This window comes from Leucoraja erinacea, chromosome 24, assembly GCF_028641065.1.
Source record: "Leucoraja erinacea ecotype New England chromosome 24, Leri_hhj_1, whole genome shotgun sequence".
Classification (NCBI taxonomy): Eukaryota; Metazoa; Chordata; class Chondrichthyes; order Rajiformes; family Rajidae; genus Leucoraja; species Leucoraja erinaceus.
In genome coordinates, this window is record NC_073400.1 from 7,038,195 (window position 1) to 7,059,972 (window position 21,778).

The following is a 21,778-nucleotide window of genomic DNA, read 5'->3' on the forward strand; positions in this document are numbered from 1 at the left end:
ATAAAAGAGTTTAAGGAGGATTGTCAGAGATTATGTTTGAAGGCACTGACGGTAGTGGCAGAACCAAGATATTTCTTTGGATGGATTGAGAGGACAGGGAGTAGTAGCGAAGGAAGGCAAAAAATGTGCACAAATTAAGATAAGACCTGGATAGCCAAAGAATATGATAGGAAAAGAAAAACAAAGTGTATTAAGGCCACAGTGACGAGTATTTACACATTAAGGCTTAAATCCCCATTCTAAAGTTCAGTTAATGTCACGATGCAGTAAACAAATGTGTCATATAGCGAATTAAATATTGAATAGTCTATCGAGTCAGTGAATGTTTAAATTAAAAATGCAACAATGTAAAATTAGGCACATAATGCCATTTATTTGCAATACACCAGACTGTTCTGGCTGTGATTGTTGTGGAACTATGGTGATATCATGCTCCTAAATTTCAACCATCTTTGTGGTTGTATCAATTTATGCTTACTAGAAATAATACTGGAATTGACGACTTGGGCCCTTGAACAGACAATATAAATTGGTTAGTTATCTTCATTATAAAGGCTTTGTGCCTTTTAGTTCCTCAAGTGACCTTTGCTTTCGATTGGGTGCAGATCATTGGCTCTTAGTGCATGGTTTGGATACAAAGACAAACTATCGTTTCAAATAATTTACTTACATTTCCGGTTACATCCAGTTCTTTTAAAATAAAATCCTTCTCTCTTTGTAGTTCACTTGGTAAAGCCAGTACATTACCAAGGCCTATAGAATATGAAGTGACATGCGTCTCTAAAAGAGGTCGCATTTACTTTCAATCCAATATCCAGACCTGCTCTGTCCTTATACCATGGTGTTTATTGAACTAAATGTTATATCCAACTTTAAAAACACACATGATCAATGTGTAAATGCATATGTGCACAGAAGTCTTTAAATGATGGCTCTGGATAAGGCACCTATTTGATGTGTTAGTAGTAACTTTGTCAATCACAGGTCAGTCTACTTAAATAGTGAAAACACCAGCAAATATTATGCCCATGAACATGTCGCAATATAAGGTAGACACAAGAAACTGCAGATGCTGGTCTATCAAAAAAGATTAAAAGTGTTGGAGCAATTCAGTGGGTTAGACAGCATCTCTGAAAAGGGGAACGGACCCAAAACATCACTTATTCGTGTTCTCCAGAGATGCTGCCTTACCTACTGAGTTAGTCAAGCACTTTGTGTCTTTCCCCAAATATATAATCTTTATATACACCATGGTCATTGTCATGTAACAAGCCTATAACTAAGTGTTTAGACAAAATAGAGAAAATGCTGATAATGTTTTCTGGTGCCTAGCTTCTGTCAAACTAGCTCAGTTGATCATAACAATCCACATAAAACTTGCATAGCATTGGCAGAAACCAGCAACTAATCCTAATACCTTGGCTTAAGAAACAGTAAATAAAAGCCGTTTCTTCATCAATAATATGACATTTTCTTTAGAATAAGGAATTTAGCTAATCGGGCAAAGCCAATGCTACCCATTTAGAGCTTGTGTGCATACTCAAATTACATTCAAGGTGTGGCTCTAAAATTTATTAATCTGCTCCAGCAGCATTGCAAATCAATTTTAACAGGGAGCAAAACATGGTTTCGGCTTGCCTGCACTCTGCCAACATTTTATAATGCTATAAAATATTACAGGTGACCACACAAAATACGATTTTCTTAATCGTGCATGACCAGCAAACGTGAAGAGATACAAATGCTGCGTTACTTTCATGTTAGCCCCTCCAAGTCACCTTCCTCTCTAGTGGCTAATAATTTCAATATTTGCAAGTTGCCATTCATCAAGGTTTTAAGGTGTGCAGAAACCGTCTTCAACCTGCGGGAAGCCAAAGTGCTGATTTGTCTCTTACAGAACCCACACATCTCAAATCTGATAAGAGAATCTGCATTTTGCTATGTCAGCTGCTGTTGTATTGACATTAGAGCAGAATATTTAAAAGGCTTTCCAGATAATTCATCCCCTGCAGAACCCACAGGAAGCTGTTCAATCATGACTGCAGCATCAAAATTTCCAAGCTACACACACTGCACCATATGCAAGCATTTTAAGTTTGGCATTCCCTATAAATCATCATATGGGCACTGATGCACAACTTCAGAGATCAGGTGCCTCAGTCTGACTATGCAGATGCTCAATATCCTATCTCTTCCTATTCAGGCAGTGCTATTCCAGAGAAATGCAAACTTTTTACCTTAACTGCGACGGATTTGGCACTTGCACACCATCATACACTGAACCAGTGTATGTGGAATGCAGTAAATGAAAGTAAAAGATCTACAAAAACTAAAAATCTGAAACAAAAACTGGAAATACTGGAAACACTCAGCAGAGCAGGCAACATCTGTGGAAGGGAAAAAAGTGTTCAGAACCTTTCATTAGACCAATGAAGGTTCCTGGAGTGTTAATCATTTCTCATTCCACAGATACAACATGGCCTACTGAATGATCTCAGCACTTTCTGTTCTTTCAGTGGTAGAATCCAGATTTGATCAAATGTCACCAAAATGGTGGTTCCTCCCATGTTTCAACAAGGCTTTGAGCAAAGATTATTTTCCTCTCCCCAACCCCCAGGATAGATAAGAAATATCCCACCCTCCTTCACTGTATCTCCAGCCATTTAATTACAAGATAATGTCAGGCATGTGGTAGGCTTGCCTTCAATCGCCATGGCATTGAGTACAAGAGTTGGTGTATATTTACAATTGTACAATTATCGGTTCAGTCACACTTGGTGTATTCCATGCTGTTCTTGAAATCACTGTAGGAAATATGTGATTAAGCTGGAGAGCATGCAGCAAAGATTCACAGGAATGTTGCCGGGAAGGAGAGTGAAGTATAAGGAGTGATTGGATAGGCTGAGAAAGTTTTCCCCAGAGCGAATACGGCTTAAGGATGACATCCGAGACCTGTACAATTATGAAGGAAATAAAGGTGGAGGCTGATAAAGTTACATTTAAAAGGCATTTACCAGGTAAATAGATTGGAAAAGTTCAGAAGGATATGGACCAAGTGCAGGCAAATGGGATCAGCATATAGTATCTTGGTTGGCATGGATGGGTTAGACACTTGGGCCTGTTTTATGTTCAGCCGTGTGTTCATAATCCAAGATTATTCTAGCCTCCTCATTTGACCCCGTCTTCAGCAATGGAGTTGCGTTAAAGATGAGACAGGTTTAAGTTCCAAGACATTCTGGTCCCTTTACACCGATGCGGCGATTAAAAAAAAAATAATAATAAAATTGTGCTTTCTTGGGCTTTTATGGAAATTCAGCACACCCACATCCACAGATGTGAAATAGAAATTATTCGGGAGGGATGAATCCAAGTCTAGCTGGTAAATGCCCTGCTCATGTCTGCTTGAATCTGTAGAGTGGTAAACACAGTCCGATCCATCACAGGCTCATCATTTCCACCCATCCAGTCCATCTTCTTGGCATGTTGCTTCAGTAAGACTGGGAGCATCATCCAGAATACCCGTCACCCTGACGATTCCCTTTTGTGCCTTTCATATTCCGAGAGCAGATAAAAGAACAAAAACTTGGGCAACTGGATTTAACAACAGCTTCTTCACTGCCCTCTGACTCTTTCACACCCCAATCCCAGAGATGCTTCAAGAAAAGTTTCATAATTTCTTATTCTGTTGTTTAATATAACCCTCATTGGTTTGCGTTTTAAAAACCGGTAATGCTCCGTTAAAATAGCTCAGGACTTACTAATGGAAATTCCTGGTGTTCTCCAAATAGCTGAGCTTCACATTAGTAGCAAATACTAGATACTTACTAATTTGAGACATCTTAATAGTTAAACTGCTTTTATCCAATGTATTACTATTTGCATCAATTATTTATGACAAAATGTTGTTGATCTAAATGTGCGTTAACCATGAGAGAGTTACTCAAAGTACACAAAAAATGCTGGAGTAACTCAGCGGGACAGGCAGTATCTCTGGAGAGAAGGAATGGGCGACGTCTCAGGTTGAGACCCTTCTTCAGTATGTTGTGTCTACTTTCAATTTAAACCAGCATCTGCACATGTTTCCTGCACAAGGAGTTATTCAGATTGGATTATCCTTTGGGAAAAATCTGTCAATTGGAGATGACAAAAATAGAATTGGTATTAACAATATTTTCCACATAGAAATGTAGATGTTCTTGTATATTATGATTTATGTTTAATAGTTCGATAAAAGCTCTAAAAAAGCACCAAAATAAAACATAATTCATTTCATTTTTTTTTTAAGCAGCACTGTTGGCAAAGGAATAGAATGTGGGAGGTGTGATGGAAAAGCAGGCGATTGGCAAAAGTTGCATTGAAATGAGCAACTGTATTTTTATTTAATTATTACTTTGTCAATATTTTAATTTTACAAGATTGATGTGGTTTGTACAATAACGCATTGCTGTGGAAAGTATAAAGACCACAAAAAACTGTGACCTTAAAACTTTGTTACTTAAACCGTCCATTGTATATAGGTTGGAGTATTCATCGTGTCACGGGGCAACAGTTTGTGTGGGTTAGATTCATAAATCTGTCAGTTCATACTTCTTGTCAAGAATAAAATTTGACTCTGGTAATTGTCTTTTATAATGTTTTTTAAATCATTTATTTTTAAATGGTTCACAAGCAGTGTTTGAGTTGATTTTGTAGTAACCGGAACCGACCCGACTCGCAGGGTAATTGACACGGCAGGGGAACTTTTTGTGTGTGATATAAGGTTAGATTCATAATTCTTTTAGTCCATAATTCTGTTAATTCTTGTTAAAGAATAAAATGCTTATAAACACATACATGATAATTGTATAAATGTATATAATCATATAACACACATAATTATATTTCTTCTGATCCAATAATGTACTTTATTTCTGACTTGACAAGGGACATTAAATAAGAAACATTGTAAACCTCCTCGCAACTTCACACACACTAGGCCTTATCCCCCCCCCCACCGGCACTCCCTCGCTTGCCCCCACACTGCAATGTCTCCCCCCCTCCTATGCCCCTCTCCCCTGCACTCCCACTGCCCCGGGCCGCGCACTCCCTCTCCTGCTGCCCCGGACCCCACACTCCCTCTCCCGCTGCCCCGGATCCCACACTCCCTCTCCTCGCTGCCCCGGGCCACGCACTCCCTCTCCTCGCTGCCTCGGACCCCACGCTCCCTCTCCAGCTGCCCCAGACCCCACACTCCCTCTCCCCGCTGCAGATCCAATCTTTGGCCGGAAGCAAGATGGCTGAGCAAGATGGCGGAGGCTGGTTGCTAAAATAAGTCATATAATCACCCATGAATCCGCCCACGAGCGTACTACACGTTTGCGTGACAGTAACCCATCTTGCTTCGCTATAAGATCTTTGCTTTCCAGCTTGACATCTTTCTTATAACACATGTTTTCTATAACACGGTGCCCAGAACTGAACACAATACTCCAAATGTGGCCTCACTAAGGTCTGATGCAACTGCAACATGACCTCCCAACTTCTTTACTCAATACTGATGAAGGCCAATGTGCCAAAAACCTTTTTGACCACCTGATCTACCGGCGACTCCACCTTCAAGGAACTATGCACCTGCACTCCTAGATCCCTCTGTTCCATATTCCCTGTGTAGGTCCATCACCCTCTGCTTCCTTCCATGAAGCCAATTTTCTATCTATTTAGCTACCTCTCCTTGGATCCCATGCGATTTAACCTTCAAGAGCAGCCTGCCATGCGGAACCTTGTAGAATGCTTTGCTGAAGTCAATATACAGCTCTGCCCTCATTGACCCGTTTGTTCACATCTTCCAAAAACACGACCTCCCACGTATATAACCATGCTGACTATCCCTAATCAGCCCTTGGACGTCTCAATGTCTGTATATCCTAATCATCAGAATACTCTAATAACTTTTCAACTATAGATGTTAAGTTCACTGGCCTATAGTTCCCAGCATTTTCCCAGCAATTAACAAGGTTCATAAGTTCTAGGAGAATTAGGCCATTCGGCCCATCAATCCACTCCACCATTCAATCATGGTTGGCCTATCTTTCCCCATCAACTCCATTCTCCTGCCTTCTCCCCATAACCCCCACCACCCTTACTAATCAAGAATCTATCAATCTCTGCCTTAAAATTATCCATCGACTTGGCCTCCACAGCCGTCTGTGGCAACAGATTCACCACCCTCTGACTAAAGAAAGTCACCCTCATAGAGAAGTCCAATAAGATTGCAGCAAGAGCCACAGGCAGAAGGCTGGGCTGCAGCCAATGCTCATAACATGACCAATTTTGGACATATCTACCCATAATTACGAGCAGACGCCAGCATCATATTTGCCCCCACATAAAGAATACCGTGTTGCTCCATTAGATCACAATAAGCAATTATTACTATAATCCATTCCTACTCTTAACTTCAATTGCGAGTTGAGTAAGATTAAAATGCTTGTAATGCAGATAAATTTGATTTCGCCAAAAAATTGAATATAATATTAAATTACAAGTGTTTCTATGGATATATAGAAAAACACCCATGTTCAAGATCTCCAGTGAATGAAGCTGATCAATAACAGGAAACAAAAATGGCCAATTTTTTTTTTTGCAATCAATCAACCACGTGGACACTGAAAATACCCCAATGGTCACAGAAAACAAATTTCAACCTACGTGGTAGAAAATGTACAAATCCCAAAGGACATAATATCAGATAAATTCACGGGACTAAAGGCAGACAAGTAACCAGAACCTGATGACCTACATTCAGGAGTTTTAAAGGAAGTGGTTGCAGTCACAGTGCACACATTGTTTGAAATTATTCAGAACACACCAGGAGTGATTCAGTGCATTGGAAAACTGCAAACATGCAACCCTTGTACAAGGAGGAAGGTGGTCAAAAGTTAGGAAACAGCAATGCAGTTTAACATCTATTGTTAGATTAGAGGCAATAACCAGATGAAGTAGGTTAATCATTTAGGGAGGTTTAATATAATCAAACCAAGTCAACAATTTTTTTATGAACAGCAAATCAAATGAAGTACTCCTGACAATTGTGGAGTCCATACCATTAGAACTGGGTCTGTCTCAGTCAAGAACCATGTGGTAGCTGGTCCATGCACCAATCTCCCCATGTCAAAGATGTCAGAGGAGTTCACTGGAGTGACATACTGAAAGGACCTATTGGGTTGACAATAATGAGCTGTGATAATTAAGTCTAATGACCAGCTCATGCTATTGGAAGAAGGATGCTAGCATGAATTCAAAGCTGTCCATCAAAAGAGAGAATAAAAGGCTCTTTTTCAGGTTTGAAGAATGTAACTAGTGGAGTACTCCAGATATCAGTTCTTTGGAAAACAATTATTTGCTATTTATATTTATGACCTGGAAAAAGGGAGCAAAAATATGTGGACGGGCAAGAGGAATACAGGGACCCTGCAAAGGGATTTGAAATGAATTACCAAGCAAACATCTGACAAATGGAGTAGGGTGTGGGAAATTGTGAGGTTATGTACTTTGGTAGGAGGAATTAAAAGCACATTATCTTAATGCAGAGACATTGGAAACGAATGATTAGTTTAAATGGGTCTAAATGTTTAGTTTAGTTTAAAGATAACGGTGCAGAAATAGGCCCTACGGCCCACCGAGTCCGCGCCGACCATTGAACCCCATACTCTAGTCCTATTCCACACACTAGGGACAATTTACAATCTTTACCCAAGCCAATTAACCCACAAACCTGGACGTCTGAAGTGTGGGAGAAAACCCGAGCACCCGGGCAAAACCCACATGGTGGAAAGAACGTACAAACTCTGTACAAACAGCAATTGTAGTCGGGATTGAACCCGGGTCTCTGGTGCTGTAAGGTAAGGGAGTTATGCCCCTGTCCCACTTAGGAAACCTGAACGGAAACCTGTGAAGATTTTGTACCCCACCCAAGGTTTCCGTGTGGTTCCCGGAGGTTTTTGTCAGTCTCCCTACCTAGTGGAAGCAAGTAGGGAAACTCGACAACCACCTGCAACCTCCGGGAACCGCACGGAAACCTTGGGTGGGGCGCAAAGTCTCCAGACGTTTCCGTTCAGGTTTCCTAAGTGGGACAGGGGCATAACTCTACCGCTGCACCACGGTGCCACCCATACTAATGTATGAATCACAAAAATCAGCCAGGTCCAGCAAAGAGTTAATTAACAAATAGCCTATTGGCCTTATGGAAAAAGGTTTGGAGATTAAAAATAAGAGTTTGTTACAATTGCATCAGGTATTGAAGAGGACACACCTGGAGTACTGTGCAGAGCTTTAGAGCCCTTACCAAAAATGGTGACAATGGCATTGGAGGCCGTACACAGGAAATTCATCCGGCAAATTCCTGGGATGAGAGGATCGTTAGATCATAAGAAACAGTTTGGGTCTGTACTCATTAGAGTTTGGAAGAATAAGGGATGAACGTTGAGAAGTACAAGAGTCATGCAGAGTCACTATTACAGCTAATATGTTTTCTAGGCAGCGATTGAAAAATAAAATCATACACCCGATACAACATAGTATACAATTTTCAGTGTATTTCGTAGGATTAATTTATCAATAAGCTGATTTCTACTTCTTTCCCTTCTATGTAGTGCAGAATCCTTCAACAGTACATACAATAAATATATGCTGAATCTCCAACAGGAATCACTAGGTTTCTTCAAGATTCATATTGTACAGGCAGAATCAAAATTCAAATACTGCCTTAGATACTTTCAAATATTCTAAATTCATTTCTCAACATCTAATACTATTTATGTAAATACCTTGTGTAAACATTTACCTTCATCTGATAACTCAAGTTAACTTGCAAATGGGATTGATGCTTACAAAATCACATCTTAAACCAAGATTTCAGACAATTTTTCTTCAAGGATTCAGTAGTCTTTGCTTCAATGCTTTAATATTTAAATTATTATACACAAATCACCAGACAGCTCTGGGAAACATCAAGCTACCGAATTTCAAAAGAAACTACCAAAAGTGAAATAGTATTGCTAAAAGGTAGCAGAAGCAGTTAGTCGATTCATAATACTATGCACTCCACGCAATGCATGTGTTTATGCAAACTGAGTTGCTACAATAAGATTCAAACTTTAAATTGGTTTCTTATTTGAATTTCTTCCTAAAAATACATTAATATTGATATATTTAGGACAATTAAAAGTTTATAAACTCATGCTTTGCCACATCTTAAATATAATATGACCACAAATGCCTCATTCTCCATATCATTGACCTTGGTAAAGCCTAGGCAGTTTCCTCAAACACAAATTTTACAACAAAAAAAACGTTGCAATCATCACGTCTATGCAATTCTGATTTCCAACTTTTCATATCTGGCATTGTCTAACATTAAGCATTCCTTCAAAGCCAACAACAATTTCCTTACAGTCAGGAGTATAGCCATTCATTGCAAATCATGGCTCTCAGTCTTGGAACAGTTGGAATATTTGATTATTTTACCAAGATAAATTAAAATTTTCACTTCTTTCATTCTGATTTGTCTCATTTGTTTCTTCAATAGCTTAGCAGCTAACACTTCTGAACTTAAAATAGTATCTATCTATGGGTTGAATATTATTTGCTGATACAAATAGTAAGCAATTGTTTCAGGCCAAAATAAACTAAGCACCAAAAATGCCGTAACTACCGATTCGGATACTACATTAATGCAGTCAAACCAACATAACAACTAAAGTCTTAAACAACTTTCATGCTATACACCATTTCCATTTATACTTATTGCTCCACTGATGTTATAGACAGTACCTTGATATCTCACTCCCATCCCACCCCTTTAAGCAACCACAGAATAAATGGTAGAAATGCACATTCCTATAGCCAGAATCCAGGCGTAAATTTACCTAAAAAAGCAGACAAAAAGCGAAATAGTAGATGAGCAATGCACCCTGATCTTATGCAGAGCACTTTAAGCATAGATGCTGATGAAATTACCAAATTTATCCAATTAGATGTATACGAATCCCAAGAACTAAAGTATTCAAAGCTTCAAAGTGATAACAAGACTGAACACTAGTTGGTGCGAGCCCCACCTGATTGTGATGTGGAATTATCATAATGCTCTACAACCATCACAAGAAACAAAATGAGAACTTTACACTAACCTGTAATATCGAGACTGCAAATATGTCGAACAAACTGCTTTTAAAACATGACTGGCTGAACCAAAGTCTATAACTTTCACTCTATAGGGCTGTCGAGTAGGGTCCACAAGCATTATGTTCTCTGGTTTCAGATCTGCATGAATTAGCCCAAGGCTCTTTAATTTCATTAAAGCTGTGGCCACCTGCTGCAGAATTGGTCGAATATATTTCAATGGCAGAGGGCTGAATTTGTTTTGTTTAAGGAAGTCATACAGGTTCTGCTCCAGCATCTCAAACACTAAGCAGGTATGATTCTTGTGTTGAAAACACTCATAGGATCGAACAAAGTTGTAATCATCTGCATTTTCAGTGCTCAATCGATTTAAAATGCTCACTTCAATCTGCCCTTGCCGTGCATAGGAGGGATGGTTTTTCAAGATCTTGATAGCCACAATTTCATTGGTGCCCCTTTTCCAACATTTCACCACCTGTCCAAAAGTGCCCCGACCAAGAAATTCCAACACCTCATAACTGCTGGTCACTGAGCAAAGTATTTCATGTTGTACCAGCTGATAATCTCCTTCATTGGTGGAACTGCCATTCTTGGAAGTTACAGTTGATGTGGTGGTGGCAGTAGTACCCACCGCAGTCCTGCCAGTGTTATTCTGAAGCATCGGAGGTGGGTGTTCCTCAATTATTTGCACACTACCACTACTTTCAATCTCCTCACTTTTTCTCTTCAGACCACATTTTTGATAGGTATCCAACAGCGTCACTGTACTTCTCCGTGTTAAACTCTGTACTCCGTTTGAAGACCCCACGGAGAGCGCTGCCGTACAGGCCCCACTATCAGCACTTGTAACTGGAATCAGCCCAGAGGTGGTGAGGTGCAAATTCTGGTCATAAACTACTACACTGCTCAGTGCCTGATGGGGCAGATGTATTTGTCCTTGAGTCACTGGTGGATTTTTGCTCTGATTGTAATGTTTCACAGTGCAGCTCTGTCTTGTTGCATCCCAGTTGGAGGGCTCCACTTTCAACTTCTTCACGCTGCAAAAGGCACTGGACTTTACTGACATTGGTGAAAACACTTGCAGTTGTGAGGCCATACCTGTCAAAAGAAAAAGACAAATATTTATAAAATTCATTGGTTGTGCCCAAACTGTGTGGGCACACAAAAACATACTGCAATTCAAAAATTTGAAAATACATTCCTGAAAAATTAAACACTAAAACAAACATTTCCTGATTACTAGCAAACAGAGAGCAGACAAGTGTTATCATGGTGTTTCAAACAAAATGGAAGCATTTACTCTACCTTTTCAAACAAAAAAAAAAACAGCACTTCACTCTGTTAAAACTTGTGGACATGTTCAAATTTGGACAAATTCCTGAAGCTGACCGAACTAAAAGTCCTTATGAGTGATTTTGTTTCTCCCCCATAAATCGAAACATGCAGCAAATAGTATTTAACATTTACGAAGTAAAATATGTTTTCAATTCCTGAAATATATAAACATAAAATCAAGAGGAATTTCCTGAATGACCTATTGCTGTGCCCGACACGTCTTCAGATGTAGGTGTTAATGCAGCACAAAGCAAATTATGTTTCACATTTTGCTAAGTCAAATTCAGGTGCAACCCAAGATTTTTCACCTAGGGTTACATTTAAAAATGTGCAATTGTGGTCCTAACAGTAGAATTCTTAGTATTTGGAAGTAATCTGTGCCAAACACATCATTGGAGGTGGCAGTGAGTTTGAAAGAAAGGTCTGATATTTATCTTCAGCTTTGCAGGGGGAATTCTCAGCCAAGTCATGGTGAGTGCTAGAATTTACCTAAATGTTCTAAACCATGCAATGCAATAAAAAAAATTGAGCTTCTGCTTCAAATTGCTAACCAATAACCATTGTCGACAAATGCCTGTGCATGGGCAACTATTAAAGATGAAACTGAAATCAGATGTGCTGCCCCCACCTGTCATGCAGCCCGCTGCCAATCATTGTTTAAGCTCACACATGAAGGGTGGTTACTTGGTTGAGGTACCATTGCCCTGCCAGCACTCGAGCAGTCATAACTCAGCTGGAGGCAGTATCCTTAGCGGTGAGAAAACTGTGCAAAAGAAAGAGCAGGAGAAAAGAAAAATAAACTTTTGCTATTTAGTTAAATATGCGCCACGTGGAGTAGAACCGAATCATACAAAGCAGGAACGGTGCAGCAATGAGCTAGCTAATTGTAAGGGAGGGCAGTCCTTGAGCAATTACTATAGATTTCTGCAACCTACATCAGGTACGGAAATTTTTCAAGCAACTTTTTCTGGAAGCACGGGTAAAATGTCAGTGCTATGGCCATATAATGCTGCCTCACCTCCTACAAAAATAGGTTCACACATTAAGAGCGGATGAAGTATGGGACATTCTATTCCTCTACAGCCATCCAACGAAAAAAAGGTAACATTTTGTAAATCATAATAAATGTAGTTTTTTAGGGGGGTGGGGCGAAAAAGGACGATATGTCACTCTCTAATGCCCATCTCACATTTCATTTGCCATTATCTTCTATAATACTTTCTAAGGATACTTCCTACTGTATCTGGTACTCCAGCGCACAATGCGATAATCTTGCTAGAATAAACATTTAATTTACTGTTAATTTAGGTTTTAGTTAATCTTGTCATAATAAATCCAGAGTAGCAGAATAGAGTAGTTTTGCTTCACCAAGGTGATCACACTATAAATGTTGTCAGAAATCAAAAATACGACAGTGATAAAATCTACGAGGTGCAGATAGAGTTCCAATCCACATCACATTAGAATCAGTTCGGGTTTTCATATTTAATTCTCCTGGATTAAAATTTTAACTACAAATTTACAGTTAGATGATTTGTCAAGTTCAGCACACATGTTTATTAAAGTAATATACACCGTATCAATGACCTATCACAAATCAGATTTATAGTACTCAATCTCTAAATTTTAGAGAATAGGATAGCAAGAAAAATTATCAGGGAATTCAGAAGAGTTAATAAAGTTTCTGAAGGAAGGAAATATTTCAGCTGAGAATATTTTATAGAATACTTGGCTGGATAATTCAAGCGCCAGAAAAGGCACCAAAAAAGAATAAGGTAGATTAATGAGACACTTAAACCTTTATAAACAATGGGTAAAGTTAACACCAGAAGGGGAATAGACTTACTCAAGTTGTGATAATCTTATAAAGCAGCATATCCAACCAAACAACTGTCAGTAACCATCAAAATATTTATAGCAAATAAAAACTGGAGATGCTGTAAATTTGAAAAAAAAAGGACAACGTTTGCTGGATATACTGACCAGGTTAAGCAACACCCAAGGCGAGAGAATATTTCGGGCTGCTGACCTTTGATTGTTCCCATGTTCCCACTTAAAGTAACTGATCTGAAACATTAACTCTCTTGTTCTCACCATTGATGATGCCCAACCTGTTGAGTACTACTAGCATTTTATAGTTACATTTAAAAAATGAGATTGAGACAAATACTATATTTTTCCAGCATCTGCAGTTCTTTCTTAAACTATCCTTAAAACAAATCAATTCAGTCTTAAAGAAATAAGTCTATTATAAAAATGTAAATATTTAAATGCGTGTGTGACAATTGCAAGTATGAACAAAGTTAAACCTGAAGCAATGACAAATTGGTTGAGAAATTTGGAAAACCAGCATATTTATGAAGATATAAATTGTTATGCATTAAATCAACTATATAATTCTGAAATCAAAAATCAGCAATTTCCAGTAATTTAACCACATTTTAAAATAATGATTTGATTAACTTTAAACTGAGGTTTACACAAGTTTAAAATCAGATTAAGATTAGGTTTGACAGGATTCCAGAAAACAAAATAGTACAGATTAACAAAACCAACTTGCAGTTTACATGCAGTATTAAAAAAAAAATTAATTTAAAATAGACAGAAGAGACTAAACACGATTAGTCTGAGCTACTTTCCAATTTGAGGCTGCCAGATTTCCTTAGGTTAAGAGTGATGAATAGAAATGGGGTCAGAGATCGATACATGGAGTACAGACTGAGCAGTGACAAACAAATTAGCTTGAGTGCGACCATTGTTGTTCTCCACCAGGACAAAGGTGTATGACTGCAGATGTTGAAGGTATTTGAAAAGATTATCACCAAGAACACACCACCATCCCATCATAGACACAAAAAGCTGAGTAACTCAGCGGGTGTATTACAAACCCACTGACTGCCACAGCTACACTTCTTCCTACCTGCTGCCTCCAACGACTCTATCCCCATCTCCCAATTCCTCCATCTACGCCGCATCTGTGCCCAAGCATTCCTGCATTCCTGCCACTGCCGTGTGCGCGATTTTGGTGCGTTTGAGGTGGGGGCGGGGTTAAAACGCAGTTTTCTCCTACCTTGTCCTGGAAATAATTTGGTTGGAGTGCAAGTTTTTGCTGAAGAATTGTTCCGACGGCCGTTCTGTGTCTTTTTTTTTAATTTTTTTAAAATTTTTATAAATAAATCGCCCGACAAATTCAGCGCTGGAGTCATTTTAAAATCAGCTTCTAAAGCCGTCAATGCCGGCAACGGGGACGGATTTCACATAGGTGACAGGTAAAAGAAAGCCATTTATTTTTTATGTATTTCTTAAGTGTTTCTTAAGATGCCTTTAGTTCACATTTTGAGTTGCGAAACGGTGATTTAGTCCCCATATGAACCGGCAGTATTTTTCATGCCGATATGGGGGTCTAAATCACCGCAAACCGCAACGTTCCAAATGATCGCGTTCCAGAAAAACACACTCGCAAGTCGATTTAAGTGGCCATTAATTTGCAGGTATTAAACATTAAATTCCTTCCATTTGGCCTATAAATCCATGACAATGAGATTTAAAAATTATGTTATATTGTGAATTCTTGTGTGAATGTTATTTACACTTAAGGCTATTTAAAATTGTTAATCTATTCATAAGAAATTGATAGATGTTTAGATCTAGTAATTTAATTTTATAATTAGCTACAATTAGGTAACTAACTAATTATATGCTTTAATTTCAAGTCATCTAAGTAAGATTGTTTCATATTTGTTTCAGAATGCTTCAATCTATAATAACTGAACATTTCTTTCATTTCTCTTAATTTTTAAGAAAGTTATAGGCTTTTGACTGTCCTCGATCACAGCTTTTGTGTTCAGTCAATGGAAAAGCAATAGGGAACAAGATGCTAATTTCTGAGTATGAAAATGGCCATAACCTTTTTAATACTGAAGATATGAAAGTGAATTAATTAGGTGTCAAATTAAACTTCTTTTTATGCTTTATCTGATGGGATAAATTACAGACTTGATTTTTTAAATCTCAAAATTTTGTAACATTGCTAATATGAGGCCCTCACTCGTGTCTCCTCAGCACCCCGCAGCTCCGCCCTTGCTCCCCATAGTCGCAACAGAGACAAGAGCCCCCTTAGTCCTTACCTTTCAGCACATCAGCCGTCGCATACAACACAAAATCACGCAAAAAAAAATTCCACCTCCAACGGGATCCCAAGTCACATCTTCCCAACTACCAGTTTTCACCTTATGCACAGACCTTTCCCTCAGCAACTCCTTGGTTAACTCATTCCTTCCCACCCAAACCACCCCTTTCCCACCCAAACCGCCCCCTCTCCAACTGCCGAAGATGCAACACCTGTCCTTATACCTCCTCCCTCAACTCTGTCCAGAGACCCACCCAGCCCTCTCAGGTTAGGCATGCAGTTATTTCACGACACAAGTCATTCAGCTCACCAAGTAATCCCATTACCCCAATTCCATCCCTGTACCTGTTTTCTATCACATCCACAGCAACAACCATCATCTCTCAATTCCCCTGCCTATTACTCAGAGGCATATGATAGGTCATTGCTACAATAATTTACAGTGGTCAAATAGCATGCTCATCACTAGGATGTGGAAGGAAATGGAAGTAATAAGGATAACCTATGCATTCTGGGGAAAACGTGTAACAGTGGTAACCACCGCACCTTCAAGGCACCCACAGTTGCTGGTCTCGGAGTTATCAGTGGAAGATGTATTTCCAGATTTTACCAAATCAAAGTATTTGTCCAATTCCAGATGTACGATGCTGAAGGATCAGAAAGTTGAAGGATGCTGAAAGAACAAACTTTTATGAATTTCAAAATCACCCACAAATTATAAAGGATTATAGAGTTCATCATTTACTCAAGGAAAAATGGAAGAAACAGGCTGCCAACAAGTTTAAAAACCACAGGAAGAAACTGCCAGTGCTAACATGAGTGAGTTGATAAAGGACAGCCTTATGATATATAAACAAGTCATTCTAAATAATCAATTTGGATTTTTTTCCCTTTTTATTGTGGGATCAGGTAAGAAGCAGATGTGGACATGCATATTATTCTGAAAAAAGAGGGCACTAATACAAATTGGAAAAGGGACAGAACTGGTGTTATGAAAAGTCAAAGATTAGTAAAAATCATCCTTCAAATAAAATAATATTTGACCATCTAAACTGAAAGCTATTCCCTGAAGTTTCCCGCATCAAACCTTTGGCCCCAGAGACCAATTTGTTACATACCAATTTGCCTCAAACTTAATGTCAGCTTGGGATAGTCCATAACAAGCTATCCATTTATTTAGATATAACATGACTAGCAAATATAAAAACATGTCATGTTATGATACTTATAATGCAACAGAATCAATTGCACTATCTTCGCCTAAACCTTTATGACCTCAACATTAAAAAGGACAAGAGCAAATGGAAAAAGTAACTTAATGTGGCTGCAAAGAGCAAGGGCCAAAGTTTTGTACGTGATCATAATTCAGCTGTGTACTTAACATTTTCTGTTTTGTTTCAGACATTTAACAGATAAGGGTTTCAGACACACTGACGATTCCCCATTCTATTTTGGTGTTATGCTTAGAATAGCCATTCTGACCTTTAACTGTTCAAATGATCCAAAAGTAATTACTTTCCAGATGAACTGAGAAAGACAAAGTTGTCTTTAACCTGCAAAAACCATTGCAACATCATTTATATAAAGGGTACATAAAATTAAAAAGGCAAATAATGATATATAACATTATGTCTGTATAACACCCACTATAAGAAATCATTTGACACCACTGTCATTGCATATATAGAGTCAAGAAAGTGCAAATACTGTAATCTGAGGCAAAACACAAAATGCTGGATGAACTCAGCAGGTTAGGCAACATCTGTGGAGGAAAATGGACAGATGACATTTCAGGTCTGGACCCTTCTTCAGACGCTGCCTAATCTGCCAAGTGCCTCCGGCACTTTCTGTTTTGATCATTATGTTCAACACCACTACAAACCATTCAATTACTGCTTAAGCTCATGGAAATTCTTATCCCATTTCTTGCCATGGTTTAACTATATTAATCCAGAACCATCCGAAACACACAAGCCAATGGAAAACAAAAGGCAAACCTACCTTGTAGAAGCAGCAGTTATGCCAGCAGCTCTCCTCATAGGCAAAGTAGCACCCAGAGGTTCCCCAGTCCACAATTGGTTTTGTACTTCAGCCAGTATTCTCTCAAACTAGATCCTCTGCACAAGTTCCTCCACCAGCACAAATTTTCAATTCAAGTAACACCACCAATAGCTTCTTGTTTAAGCACCACTCCTCCTTTCAAAGAATAGCAAGTTGTTTCACCATAAATGATGGCACCAGAATTTACAATTCCTCACTTCTCCACCAGGATCAGTCTTTCCAGCAGGAACCTGAATAAACAAAATAAAAACGTAATTAAACACAGAAATTCCACAATACGTGGGAAAGGGACAATTTATTTTTAAGTCACATTACTTAGTTCCTGGTGCTCGCTGAAGAATTATTGCAGTTTGTGGAAAAGTAATCTGCAAGGTAAATTTGCATGTATATTACATGCAGCTACAAGCCCTGGTGCAATTTCCCAATAGTTGATATATCATTTATTCATCCCTTTCAACTCAGCCCAGCCCCCCCCCCCCCCAAACCCTTAAAGACTCTCCTTAAAGAGTTGGCCAACAGCAACAAATTCTCTCACACCTCAGAATTTATTTATTTTTAAATCAGCAAGCACATCAAATCTCTGAAGAAGGGTTTCGGCCCAAAACGTTGCCCATTTCCTTCGCTCCATAGATGCTGCTGCACCTGCTGAGTTTCTCCAGCATATTTGTGTACCTTGCACGTCAAATCTCGTTCACCACTTGCTAAACTATTTAAAATACCCGTGTGCAATCCACATATGCTCCCCATAACTCCTACACTCAAATCATAAATTGTCACATCTCCCAAGGTATATATGAATATAATTTACAAAATAAAACATTTGATCACTGGTTAGCATTTGATCTGCAAAGGAGAAAAAATGACAGTCCAGTTCCATTTTTAATGATACATCTCAAAAGACAAAAGAAAAAAGCCCACAAACATGACGACGTAAATGAGGCAACATTTTACATAATGTTGGTAAAGTGATACATTTTTGACCAAAATACCAGTGAAATACCTTCTCCCTTGACAAGTATTGTGAACGATTATGAATCACAACAACCACTAAAATAAATTGACATGGCCACAGTGTGATCTCTACTAAAGCACGATGCCAGTCTCCATTAATACCAACAGCATGTCCATGTAGATCTTTCACCTAGATACTTTACTTTCTGAAACAAAGGTTGAATGCAAATTAAGATAAACCCACAAATAAAATAGATATTAGAAATTATTTTAAGAATGAGTCTTTGGGTCAAACTAATAAACAAGGTAGAGAAGTCAAAGGCATCAAGGATATTTAAAATGAAAAATAATGCCAGAAAGGGCTAGCTGAAATCCCAGTAAGATAAACCTCAATGGGTCAGATGAGCTTAAAAGGATTATACAGCGCCCTCCATATGTTTGGGAAAAAGACCCATCATTTATTCATTTGCCTCTGTACTTCACAATTTGAGATTTGGAATAGAGAAGAAAAAAGGGAAAACAAAAAATCACATGTGCACATTGTCAGATTTTATTAAAAGCCATTTTTATACATTTTGGTTTCACCATGTAGAAATTACAGCTGTATTTATACATGGTCCCCCCCATTTCAGGGCACCATAATGTTTGGGACATGGCTTCACAGGTGTTTGTAATTGCTCAGGTATGTTTAATTGCCTCCTTATTGCAAGCATAAGAGCTCACAGCACAGTCTTTCCATCACCTTTGGAAACTTATTGCTGTTTATCAACATGAGGACCAAAGTTGTGCCAATGAAAGTCAAAGAAATCATTATGAGACTGAGAAACAAGAATAAAACTGTTAGAGACATCAGCCAACCCTTAGGCTTACAAAAATCAACTGTTTGGAACATCTTTAAGAAGAAAGAGAGCACTAGTGAGCTTACAAAGGGACTGGCACGCCAAGGAAGACCTCCACAGCCGATGACAGAATAATTCTCTCTATAATAAAGAAAAATTGCCAAACCCACACCTGGCCGACTGATCAGAAACATTCTTTAGGAGGCAGGTGTGGATTTGTCAATTGACCACTGTCCACAGAAGACTTAATGAACAGAAATACAGGGCCTATACTGCAAGATGCAAACCACTGGTTAGCCACAGAAATAGGATGGCCAGGTTACAGTTTGCCAAGATATACAAAAGTGCTGGAGAAACTCAGCGGGCGAGGCAGCATCTCATCGGCCTCACCCGCTGAGTTTCTCCAGCACTTTTGTATAGCTTCGATTTTTCAGTATCTGCAGTTCCTTCTTGTACAGTTTGCCAAGAAGTACTTAAAAGAGCATCCACAGTTCTGGAAAAAGGTCTTGTGGACAGATGAGACGAAGATTAACTTATATCAGAGTGATGGCAAGAGCAAAGTATGGTGGAGAAAAGGAACTGCCCAAGATCCAAAGCATACCACCTCATCTGTGAAACACGGTGGTGAGGGTGTTACGGCCTGGGCATGTATGGCTGTTGAAGGTACTGGCTCACTTATCTTCATTGATGATACAACTGCTGATGGTAGTAGCATAATGAATTCTGAAGTGGATGGACACATCCCATCTGCTTAGGTTCAAACAAATGCCACAAAACCCATCGGCCAGCGGTTCATTCTACAGCAAGACAATGATTCCAAACATACTACTCAAGCAACAAATTAGTTTTTCCAAGCCAATAAATGGTCAATTCTTGAGTAGCCAAGTAAATCACCTGACCTGAACCCAATTGAGCATGCCTTTTATATGCTGAAGAGAAAACAGAAGGCGCGACTAGCCCCCAAAACAAGCATAAGCTAAAGATGGCTGCAATACAGGCCTGGCAGAGCATCACCAGAGAAGACACCCAGCAATTGGTGATGTCCATGAATCGCTGACTTAAAGCAGTCATTGCATTCAAAGGATATGCAACAAAATACTAAACATGACAACTTTCATTTATATGACATTGTTGCGTCCCAAACATTATGGTGGCCTGAAATGGGGGGGGGGGGGCAGACTATGTATAAACACTGCTGTAATTTCTACATGGTGAAACCAAAATGTATAAAAAATGCCTTCATTAAAATCTGACAATGTGCACTTTAACCACATGTGATTTTTTTCCTATTACAAATCTCAAATTGTGGAGTACAGAGGCAAATAAATAAATTATGGGTCTTTGTTCCAAACATTATGGAGGACACTGTAGCTAGTTGATCAGATTTGTTTCCACCTCCAGCTTGGTGGTGATGTGAACACACTGCCTTGAAAGAATGGTAAAGGCAGACTTAAAAAGTTATTGGTTGAACATTTAACATGGCAGGAGCTACAAGTAGATGCAACAAGATCGAGGTAGGATCAGATTTAGCAGCTTTCTTAGCAAAGGACAAAATGAGCTACATAACTCCTACTCTGCTGTAAATTTGTTTGATTAGATGGGGGGAAAAAAAACAGGTGAATGATTACAATACTCTGTGATGCTTACTCACACTTCATTCACACCCACCCTGGTCAAAAGGATGTACTGGTTAAAACTGTTTACAGCCTTTATAACCGAGTACTCTATAAAGGTTACAAGTGTAAGAATGACGTAAACTAATTTTCTTATATAGTTATTATCCCAGAATATCTTGTTGACTAAATGAATGACAGTTTCATATGGTACTTCTAATGTAACACAAGGAAGTGTCAAAGCTAGCCAAATCCACACTGTGTATGCACCATAACATCAAAACTGCTTCTACAACTTATTACAATTGAGATTAATTTTGGAAGATGGGTAATCCAGAAATGTTAATAAACCAACTACACTAAAAAGATTCAATGCAACAACAGGAATTCACACTGCCGGGGAAAATTGATCACATTATACTTGGTGAATGTACCCAATAATCCTTCAATTTCAATAAATGTATGAAAATAAATGTTGTAAAGTATATGTTAGCTATCTTCTAGTCTAAAACATGGCTCTATATTTTATATCATTCTAAAGCAAAGATGCCATACAAGGAAACTGAGAAGATTGGTTCAGTTTTTTCGTATTCAAATAAGACTTTTCTACAGCTGTATATTTTAAAAATGCCTTCCCAACTGAATGTAGCTATAAACAATAAAGGCTTCTTATTTACAGCAAAACTTTAATG

General features: G+C 38.6%; 1 protein-coding gene across 11 annotated transcripts in view; it reads right to left on the reverse strand.

Moving 5' to 3' along the window:
• LOC129708602 (homeodomain-interacting protein kinase 1-like) overlaps positions 1-21,778 on the reverse strand; it is a 100,790-nt gene that overhangs the window by 69,642 nt on the left and 9,370 nt on the right. For 5 of the 11 annotated variants that reach the window (XM_055654438.1, XM_055654445.1, XM_055654444.1 and 2 more), the window contains exons 2-4: positions 17,624-17,913; positions 16,169-16,269; positions 10,167-11,256 (exon numbers count right to left, since the gene is read on the reverse strand). In XM_055654438.1, coding sequence (XP_055510413.1) covers positions 10,167-11,256; positions 16,169-16,269; positions 17,624-17,661 — 1,229 coding nt within the window. In that variant the 5' untranslated portion in view covers positions 17,662-17,913. Of the gene's footprint in view, positions 1-10,166; positions 11,257-12,121; positions 12,257-16,168; positions 16,309-17,104; positions 17,176-17,623; positions 17,914-21,778 lie in introns of all 11 variants that reach the window. The other 6 variants (XM_055654441.1, XM_055654440.1, XM_055654442.1 and 3 more) reach the window with 6 other exon arrangements.